At 40.0% G+C, this 11,409-nt stretch overlaps 1 protein-coding gene and 1 pseudogene across 1 annotated transcript; both read right to left on the bottom strand.

Moving 5' to 3' along the window:
• Nucleotides 1–5,026: 5,026 nt before the first annotated feature.
• LOC134496566 (olfactory receptor 14A16-like) lies at nucleotides 5,027–5,986 on the bottom strand (annotated as a pseudogene).
• Nucleotides 5,987–9,050: 3,064 nt separating this feature from the next.
• LOC134497308 (olfactory receptor 14A16-like) lies at nucleotides 9,051–9,968 on the bottom strand. Its single transcript, XM_063302975.1, has one exon. The coding sequence runs from the start codon at nucleotides 9,966–9,968 to the stop codon at nucleotides 9,051–9,053; it is 918 nt and encodes a 305-aa protein (XP_063159045.1).
• Between the last annotated feature and the right edge of the window lie 1,441 nt (nucleotides 9,969–11,409).

Raw genomic sequence — 11,409 nt, 5'->3', positions numbered from 1 at the left:
AGGACTTACTTTCCAACTCCCTGATCATCTTTGAAGGGAAGGGAAGGGAAGGGAAGGGGGAAGGGAAGGGAAGGGAAGGGAAGGAAAGGGAAGGGAAAGGAAAGGAAAGGAAAGGAAAGGAAAGGAAAGGAAAGGAAAGGAAAGGAAAGGAAAGGAAAGGAAAGGAAAGGAAGGGAAGGGAAGGGAGGGGAAGGGAAGGGAAGGGAAGGGAAGGGAAAAAGTAGTTTTAGAGAATAAGGATTCAGAAGCAGGTGACAGCACCATGCTGCTATTGATATGTTTGGATGTGTGAAGAATAATGACAAATCATTCTTCTGATCATTATCAAAGAGATTTCTGTGGATGCAGTCACTGGGAGATAAGTTCAATTTGAATGCCTCTTTCACTTTTAATATGGATCAAGATTCCAAAATCATGACTACTGATAAGGTTGAAGATCTCTGAAAAGAAGGACTCTTCTATTCTGATTTCAGGTACATTTTACATTTTCCCCAGAAAACAATGTTTGCTGGTGGTTGAAATGCTTCAAAAGTATTTAAGCTCATGATGAAACACCCAGCATTGGGGGGAAAAAAGAGAAACAAAATATGTCTGATGAGGACTCAGCACACTTAAATCATAAATATGGATGTTAGGTAGAGCATAAAAACCCTGAAACATCGTAGAATCAAATTCTCCCCTTGAAAAGTCAGAGACTAATGCCAAGATGTCCTGGCCAAATATTAATCTGAGCATTAATAATATACCTGTATAAAATATTAACAAGACTGACATTCTGACCACTTTAGACACATGAACGTGAACACCAATAATAGATTTCTTGAGATCAGTTGTTTGATTAACCTAATTTTCCTGCTATTTACATAATTAATTTAGCATAAGACTAAAACTTAATATAACCAAAAAGATGATGATGTTGATGATGATGATGATGATGATGATATACAATAGTAGCCAACAGCAATCATCATATATAAACATCCTTCTTGAGAGCCCAGCTAATCTCCCAACTCCCATACCTGGGAAAACAGCTACATTTGAGGCTTTACCAAATGCCAGCAGAAATTGAGTCAACCAGATCTCAAGAGGTATGGTGTTCCAGAGAGTATGTGCTGCAACAGAAAAGGCTCACTTCCTAGGTCTCATTAGATAACACATGATGATAGATAGGATCTGGAGCATGCCCATTATGTTCGACCTAATGTGGAATGTAGAACCATTTGGAGGAATGTGGTCCCTCAAATAACTGAGCCTTGAAGGGCTTTATAGTGACAACCAGCACTTCAAATTGCCCCCATAAGCACATTGGAAGGTAGTGTAGCTCATATATCAGGAGTGTAACATGGACATACCAGAGTACCCCCATAACTACTTGCAACATTCTAGACAAGATGAAGCTTCCAGATGTTCTTCAAGGACTAGCCCATGCATTGAAGCTCAGGAAGTGACCAAGGCATGACCAAACTAAGTAGTGCTTCCCAATGTAGAAAGGGTTCAGTTGGCCCACAAATATAACTATGCAAAAGTTTTTCTGGCCCTGGCTGCCACTTGCTCCTCTCACAGGAGCCATGAGTCCAAGAGAATGCCCAGATTGTTTCTATTTGGGCACTGGTTCTGTTTGGGGTAGTGCCACCCCAAACAGGACCAAAAATGGCAAACCACTGGCTTCAGGAGGCCATAAAACTCAGTGCCACTCCGTTGATGCCTTCCCCATTCAAACCCCTACAGCCTCCAGTCACTGAGAAAACACCTCAACTGCATCATTCGGTCAGCCCAGGATGGAGATATATAACTGTGTAGCATCAGGATAATGTCAGATGATCTTACCAAGTGGCTTCATATAGATGTTAAACAGGAGCAGGGAAAGTATCTGAACAGAAAGTATCTAAAGAAAGTAACTCTACAAAGAAGAGGCCTTGGGCTAGACTTCTCCATCTATTAACATCAGTTGAAATTGGTGCTGCAGGAAGAACTACTGTAGCACATTGTCCCTCACTTCCCAACCCCTGAGTCGGTCCAGAAGGATACTATAATCAATAGTAGTGAAAGCCACCGAGTGGTTAAGGCAATTTAGGATGAACACACCATCACCAACCCACTTCTGCCAGAAGTCATCCACAAGCAAATTCAATGCTATCTTGGTCAAAAACCTTGGCCTGAAACCTGACTAGAAATCTCCAGATAATCTGCTCCCTCCAGGATTCTCTGAAGATGCAGTATAACCATCTTCTTAACAACCTGCCCTTAAAACCTTCCCTTCCCTTCCCCTAAAAGGGAAAGACAGGTTGAAGGTTGTCCAATATGGTTAGGTACAAAAATGTTTTCTTGAGGTAGGGGTACACCAATCCCCAGTCAAATCAAGAATGCATTAGTCAAAATTAGGTAAAGTCGCTGGTATCCGCTCCTTGTTGGACTCCAGGCTTAAGGCAGGGCCAGTGAAGGCTATGGGGGCAAAGTCTGCCATGGTTATCAAGGTGGAGTTTGATCTGTTGCACCTGAGAAAGTGGACAGGGCCCTTGAAGCTGCTAGTTTGACCACTTCTGTATTAGATCCATGCCCCTCCTGGTTGGTCAAGGCTGCCTGGGCGGAGGCACGTGATTGGGTCTGGGCAGTGGTTAATTCCTCTTTGAGAGAGGGAGTGGTCCCTCCAGCTGTAAAGGAGGTGGTTGTGCATCCTCAACTCAAGGGGCCATTGCTTGACCCAACCAGCCTAGATAGTTTTCGTCCAGTCTCCAACCTCCCCTTTTTAGGGAAAGTTGTGGAGACAGTGGTCACATGGCAGCTGCAGAGAACCCTGGATGAAGCGGATTACCTGGACTCCTTTCAGTCAGGGTTCAGGCCATGTTATGGGACAGATACAGCATTCTTAGACGACCTCTGGCAGGAGTGGGATGGGGGCATTGTGACCATCCTTGCTCTCCTTGACCTCTCAGTGGCCTGCAATACCATCAATCATGGTATTCTTCTGGACTGGCTTCCAGAGTTGGGGGTGGGTGGCACAGTGTTGTGCTCATTCTCCTCTTTCCTTTGGGGTCAGTTCCAGTCGGTGTTTATAGGGGGGAGAGGTCCAGCCCACATTCCCTACTTTGTGGGGGTCATCAGGGCTTGGTTCTCTCCCCTCTCCTATTTAACATCTACATGGGGCCATTGGGGGATGTGATCTGACAGTTTGGGGTGAGGTATCATTAATATGCTGACCATACCCAGCTTTATATCTCCACCCCTGGCCACCTAAGTGATGCCATGGATATCCTGACCCAGTGCCTGGAGGCTGTAAGGGTCTGGATGGGGTGCAATGGGCTTCAGCATAACCCAAGCAAGACTGAGTGGCTTTGGGTTTGTGGGCCTTCCGGTGACAAGGTTTTTCCATCATTGGTCCTGAATGGGGTTGCACCGCCCCAGACAGACCCAGGGTGCAATCTGGGGGTCCTCGTAGACTCATGGCTCCTGCTGGTAGAGCAGGTGGCAGCCATGGCTAGGAGGCCTTTGGACACCTTCGGGTTGTGGTCCAGTTGTGCCCATTCCTGGACCGGGAGGCACTGCTCACTGTTACTCATGCCCTCGTGACCTCCCATCTGGATTTCTGCAATGCGCTCTACTAGGGGCTGCCCTTGAGGGGCGTTTGGAAGCTTCAGCTGGTACAGAATGCAGCTGCATGGGTAGTAAGTGGAGTCAGATATTCAACACATGTAACACCGCTGCTATGGGAGCTGCATTAGTTGCCGGTGTGCTTCTGGGTGCAATTCAAGGTGCTTTAAAGCCCTTCATGGCTTGGGACCAGGTTACCTAATGGACTGCCTTCTCCCAGCTGTCTCTATCCATCAAATTTGATCTGGTAGATTGGGCATGCACGGATCCCGTCAGCCAAAGAATGTCGGTTGGCGGAGAGTTGAGGGCTTGACTTTTCAGCTGTTGTGCCTGCCCTCTGGAACATTCTGCCCCCAGAGATCAGGATGTCCCCGATCCTGTTGGTCTTTCATAAGACTGTGGAGACCTGGTTATGTGCCCGGGCCTGGGCCCCCGAGTGTGGTAATGGTCCCGTTTCTTGGTTGTATTAACATCTTACATTTTTTGCTTGACAGCCATGTATACTTATTTTGTATTGTAACTATTTTAATTGTAATTGTTTAATTTTTTTATGGTTTTTATCATTATAAGCCACCCAGAGTCACTTGCTGAGATGGGCGGTTATAGAAATTGAATAAATATTTAAAATAATAATAATAATAATCAACATATGCTAAATGTATATGCAACTGGACTAACAAGCAAGATACCAATTCATACCATCTTTTAAAAAAAAATTGTTTGAGAGGAAATATGGTGCTGTTGAGAGTTGGATTAGAAATGGATATATCCAGGTAAAAATCAATATTCAGTAAAGAAATGAAATAATCTAAATTCCTCAATATCTAGCAAATTGAAAGGTTTTGTTTCTCTTAGTTAAAAAAAAAGGTAGGGTAATAAAATACAGTATCTTGGGCTATTAAGGAGCAGACAGGATACAAATAGATATATTAGTAAAAATAAATTCAAATATAGTCAGTATAATGGACATATTTGCATGTTATGTACAATAGTCTCTAGAATATGGGCAGATTATCTGACAAATACATATGCAGTACAACATGCAAATTTATCATAGTATGGATATATTATGGAGGGAAAAATAAAGAAAAAGTGAAGTAATGATAGAGAGGATCACTTTAGGCTACTAAAGGCATCATGCCATGACTTTCATATGTGTGCCTTTTAGGATTCTAAACCACAGATGGAACAGAGGACTGAAAAAAAGAAAAAAAAAGTAATGGAAGTTGGTCACTTCACAGAAATTGTTCCTGAACACCAGCACACATACATTAATGTCCCTTATGAAAAGCTTCAAATGTTACTGAAAATATTAGCAGGAACATGAGAGGAAGTTGCAGTGGGAAGTGCAAAATCATGCTAAATAAATCAGAAGAAACACAAAAACTTTTCATAACTAGAGTGTATAACGTACGTTTGCAAAATACAGCCTATACAGTCATTTTATTTTTAAAGAAAGGAAATAAACAATTTTTGTCCCTATTTTCCACATGGCTTCTTTCATGTTCTTGTTCCTGAAGCTATAAATAATAGGATTCAGCAATGGTGGCAAAACTGTGTAAAAAACAGCAGAAAGCAAATCTACAATATGTGAAGAAGGACCTTTTGGTCTCAGGTAAGAAAACAATGCAGTACCGAGAAATAAAGAAAATACAATCAGGTGGGGGATGCAGGTTGAGAAGGCTTTGTATCTACCTTGAATGGATCAAATCTTTAGCACAGCTGAGAAGATGTAGCCATAAGAAACAAAAATAATGCCACAACAATGTAAGCTAATAATGATTGCTGTCACAAAAATCAGAGTTTGACTAGTACTTGTATCAGTGCAAGAAATCTTCTGTAACTGAGGGACATCACAGAAAAATTGCTCAATCCTATACGACCTGCAGAATTTCCACTGAAATACAATTACAGTTTCTAGCAATGCATGGATCATACAGGTGAGCCAGGAAGCAGCTGCCATTTGCATACAAGTGTCCCAGTTCAGGATTAGACTGTATCTCAGGGGATGGCGGATGGCCACATAACAGTCATAAGCCATGATGGTGAGCAAGGCAAGGTCAGAACCTGCAAGGGTGAAAATTGAGAAGACTTGGGCAACACATTCAGCAAAGGTAATCACTTTGTTATCTGTTAAGGAAGTGGCCAAGGATTTGGGGATGGTGGTTGAGATGAAGCAAATGTCTGAAAGTGACAAGTTGACTAAAAAGAAATACATTGGAGTGTGAAGGGAGCAGTTCAGGGCCACTGTGATAACAAGGAAGGCATTTCCCATTATGGCTGTTAAGTAAATGAAGAAAACAATCACAAAATGCATAATTTGAACAACAGGGTCGTCAGAAAATCCCATCAGAAGGAATTCTGCCAGACCGGATTGATTGGCCATTTCATTTATTTCATTTATTTGAGACATTCTGAGGAACCAAAGGAGAATACAGTTAGGATACAAAATCAAATGATCTAAGGGCTTACTAAATTTTATTATACTCGCTGTGAAAGAGATAGTGGTGGGAATTTAGCAAAACAGGCTGCCTTCGCAACAGTAGCAATAATGTCTTTATTAAGGTCTTTGGGGTTGATGTATAGAGTTACATTCATGAAAGTAGAATAGGGATATATATACACAAACACACACAGACAAACACAAACACACACACAAACACAAATACTGTGTGTGTGTGTGTTGCATTACAATGAGGAATTATTATTATTATTATTACTACTGTCATTGAAAGATGTCATCCCTCAGTAGAAACAGAAATAATAATAATAATAATAATAATAATAATAATAATAATAATAATAAAACTGAGGACATACAGAATGGACTCAAGGACACCTCTAAAACCATCTTTCAGCATCTTACAAATCATCCTTTCTGACTTATTTCTTGATTTTTGTTTCTCACAAACAACTAAAAATAATATTTTTCTATATTTTGCACATATCTAACTAATCAAATAGGGATTCAATGGCACTGCGGGTTAAACCGCTGAGCTGCTGTTCTTGCCAATCAGAAGGTCGGTGGTTCGAATCTGCGTGACGGGTGAGCTCCCGTTGCTAGTCCCAGCTCCTGCCAACCTAGCAGTTCAAAAACATGCAAATGTGAGTAGATTAATAGGTACCGCTTCGGCAGGCAGGTAACGCTGTTCCATGTAGTCATGCCGGCCACATGACCATGGAAATGTCTATGGCCAAACGCTGGCTCTTTGACTTGAAACGGAGATGAGCACCGCCCCCTAGAGTCGGACACGACTGGACTTAATGTCAAGGGAAACCTTTACCTTTACCTAACTAATCAAATATAAGTGTAAATAACTTCCATCTGATTTACTTCTGGTAAATGGATATAAATTCTTCCTAGATTTTATTTTATAAGCACACATTAAAAAAACTGAAACTCTATCATGAATATTTGAAAATAGGAGTCAGTACTTGAATTTTTTTCTCCCCCTTATTCTATCAATCAGTTAATGGAGATAAGAAAGTTAATTACTGATAATTCCATAATATTCATATTCATTTGCAACTCTGGCAGTAAAAAAAAGAGGGGACATTAGTACTCAGATGGAATTGAATTATGGAATGGCACTAAAATCACAGCACTGAAAATGGAGGAAAGTGAAAGAGTGTGGGTGTTTTAGAAGCAAACAATATCTGTATGCCCATGTAAAAAAGAAAATGAATGCCAAATATGCAAAACCAGTTAGAAATATTTAAAACTGAATATTGGTGGTGGTAATACAATTAAAAGCATTCATATGTAAGCTGTTCTTGCAATATTATTCAGCATATATTGCTGATGGAACAAGATGCTTTAAAATGCAAGAGACAAATGCTTATGGCAAACAGCATGCCCTATACTACAAAAGCAACAAAGATTGTTTGCATTTACCAAGAAAAAAATACAATTTGGTTTGTTGCAATTGAAGCAGACATGATCCACAATGGCCATGTTAAAAAAAAGAAAATAAAGTATTTCCAAATTCGAATGGACTGACATCAAGAACACAATGTGCTGGAGATCACAGTAGTTGAAGAAAGCCAAGTATTACTAATAGGTGTGGAAAGGCTGTAAAATATCAGGATTTCACTATGGAAATCAGAGATTATGGACTTAATAAGTAAATATTTCCCTTATAATTATTGGAGCATTTGAAGCAAACACAATGGCATTGTCAAAACAGCTGACAAACATTAGAATTATTTTATCTCACAACATTTAGTTACAATAAACAGCAATGCTTGCAGAGAGAGACAGCAGTGAGAGATGGTATTTCGACAGCTATTTGTCTGGGTTTTTTTAGATGAGGATGATGATTACAAACATAAACCTATTCTTGTCTTAATTTTATTCTAATACCCTGATTTTTATACTGTTTTGGCCTACAATCTTAATTTTTAACTGAGAGTGCTATGAGAAGATGTTACTCACTAGAATAAAAGGAAGTATCACTTTTAGGTGTGGCCATACCAAATAACATTAGAGCGGCTCAAAAGAAACTAGGAAAAAAAAATGCAAAAGATCAGGATTTAACAATGGAAATACAGAGCTCTTATCCCATAGCCCTCCCCAACCTGTGGCATACTCAGAATCCAGTGCAGAAGAACCCATGCAAATTGGAGCAATAAAATGATCTCTGTCCAACCAGAAGAGAAATGGAGAAATGTATGCACTGTGGCACACTGTGGCCATGTAGCAAGCAAGCATCCAATGTGCTTCAAGACTGCAGCACAGGGAAACTTCACAGGCCGCTCTCCCTAGAGCTTTGAAGGAGTCCCTCAGACAATTAAGGGCAGCCTTGCTGGCTGACAGCAGGCAAGCCGGCTTTATTGTTCCTGTTATTCTTTGTTTAGACTCAGGCCAGAAAATGCAATCCTCTGCTCTTGTTGACTCAGGAGTGACTGCTAATTTCATAGATGAGACCACAAGACAACCGTTATGTTTGCACACCCAGGTTGTCAAAAAGCCAATGATGAGAGGCACAATAGATGGATAGGTTGGTCTTTCCGGTCTGTCCATAGAGAATCAATTCATAAGCAGAGAGCAAACACATACCATCTGTCCAACGTTGCAAGTCCAGTATGACATGTTCTTTCCATTGTAACAGAATTATCTCCTTAAAAACACAACAATTACAATAAATCCAAAGTTCTTCATCCTTGATAAATTCCAAATTGTCAATATTGAATTCAGCATAATCTAGCACATTTAAACCAAATTTCCCTTACCAAAAACCATTAAAGCAAATATTACTGCGGTGGGACAATTCTGTGCCATATCAAAAGAGGGCCCATTCCATCATATAAATTGTAAGTAATATTTCGGAGTATTTGGAAGACCCATTTAAACAATGATTGCTTCAATATGGAGAGCTTATGTGAGAGAACTGTATGCTATATGAATAAAGCTTATAAATAAAGTAAAAAAAAAAAACCCTATATAGATAAATCTTGCACTTTTACTTTTTAAGCATTCCCCGCACAGCCTTTTGGACGTCCTTGCTCCTGAAGCTATAAATGAGGGGATTGAGCAGTGGGGGCAAAACTGTGTAGAGCACAGCGGAGAGCAAGTCCAAAGTATGGGAGGAAAGACTTTGGGGACTCATGTAAGCAAACACAGCAGAGCTCAGAAATAAAGAAAAAACCATCAGGTGTGGAGTACATGTTGAGAAAGCTTTATATTTGCCGTGAACTGATGGAACTTTTAGCACAGCAGAGAAGATGTAGCCATAGGAAACAAAAATGAACCCACTGCAAAATGAGTCTACAATAACCCCTATAACTAAAATCAGAATTTGACTAATTCTTGTATCACTACAGGAAATTTTCTGTAACTGGGGGACATCACAGAAAAACTGCTCAATCCTATATGACCTGCAAAATTTCCATTGAAACACAATTACAGTTTGTAGCAACGCATGGATCATACAGGTAAGCCAGGAAGCAGCTGCTATTTGGATACAAGCATCCCAGTTCAGGATTAGCCTATATTGCAAAGGATGGCAGATGGCCACATAACGGTCATAAGCCATGATGGTGAGCAAGGCAAGCTCATCACCTCCAAAGGTGAAAACTGAGAAGACCTGAGCAGCACATCCAGCATGGGAGATCAGCCTGTTGTTGGTCAGAGAAATGGCCATGGCTTTTGGGATCATAGTTGAGATGAAGCAAACATCAGAGAATGACAAATTTGCCAAAAAGAAGTACATGGGAGCATGAAGGTGGTGATTTAGGATGACAGCTACCACCAGAAGAAAATTCCCAGTTAAGGCTAGTAAGTAAATGACAAGAAACAATACGAAATACAGAATTTGCATATCACAGTCATCAGAAAATCCCATCAGAAGGAATTCTGTCACAGTGGATTGGTTGGCCATTGAGTTTCTTGGACTCCTTCCGGACAGAAAGAGATGATCATAGGCAACTAGTAGAGGAAATAAATATGGGTAGATAATTATTCCTGGTAATATTGATATACGTGTACTATTAAATTCTTATTATCACATTGTTTGAAATATATACAGGTGTCAAGGTTACCCATTCGTAGAATGCAAAAGGGCACCTGGTACTGTTAAAAACCTTTACCCAACATTTGTTGCCCTTTCTACATGATATATGTCAAGGTATATCAAATCTCTTCTGCCAAACTAGCAGTTCGAAAACATGCAAATGTGAGTAGATGAATAGGTACCGCTTCGGCGGGCAGGTAACGGCGTTCTGTGTAGTCGTGCCGGCCACATGACCATGGAACTGTCTACAGAGAAACGCCGACTCTTCGGCTTTGAAACGGAGATGAGCACAGCCCGCTAGAGTCGGACACGACTGGACGTAATGTCAAGGGAAACCTTTACCTTTACCTATATCAAATCTACCTCTCCCAAAGTGGATTACAATGAGAAGAAAGGTGTTTTACAAAAACCATAGTAATGGCAAAATTAAAAAGAAATGGAAGCTATGGAAAACTTTGATATATTATAGCTGGTTTGTAAGAAATATATTTTTTGTTGCTAGTGATGACCATACTAAATATATGCACTAAAATACACATATTTACACCAAAATGTACTCTTTCTGTGTGTGTCTCTCTCTCTCCATTTTCCCTGTGTGAATGAATAATGCAGGTTTTTATGATATCAAAACAAAACAAACTGCATACAAGAAAGAAAATGAATGCATATATGATTTTCAAACAATAACTTTCTCTAAGTATTCTCAGCTTCCTTAAAATAATTAAGGAATTAAATAATTAATTGAATTAACCATAATTCAACAAGAAATATTTACAGCTATGTTTGGGGGGAAGAGACAGATTAATCTTATGAAGTTCGACATTTCTATTAAAAGATAAGTTTTCTTAAGCTAATCTGTATATAGCATTGCCATCCTGTACTGCACATGCATACACACACATGTACACTTTTACTGAGTATTATTTTACAGTCCTCCTGAACTTTACACATATATCTGTGTGATGTACATTCCCTGAATTCAGTGGAGCCCACAGCTATGTAAGTGGGCATCCAATTGCAGCATAAAGAAGATAATGACTTAATAGGCCCATATACGGTCTGGGTCAAATTAATCACATATTTGAAAATATAATCAGATCATTATTATTTGTTTACTGAGTCAATTTTGGAGAAAAAGCTGTAAAAACTAAACAATAGATGTAGGTTTGAATACTTACAAAGAGTTATTCTCTAGTATTATAGATATATACTGTATATATACGGAGAGAGAGAGAGAGAGAGAGAGAGAGAGAGAGAGAGAGGTCTAGTGGTTAAGGCAACAGGCTAGAAACCAGGAGACTGTGAGTTC

The sequence above is a fragment of the Candoia aspera genome, chromosome 4, assembly GCF_035149785.1.
Source record: "Candoia aspera isolate rCanAsp1 chromosome 4, rCanAsp1.hap2, whole genome shotgun sequence".
In the NCBI taxonomy this organism is placed as follows: domain Eukaryota; kingdom Metazoa; phylum Chordata; class Lepidosauria; order Squamata; family Boidae; genus Candoia; species Candoia aspera.
Note: the sequence above shows the minus strand (reverse complement) of the source record. Positions and strands in the feature narration are given on the sequence as shown.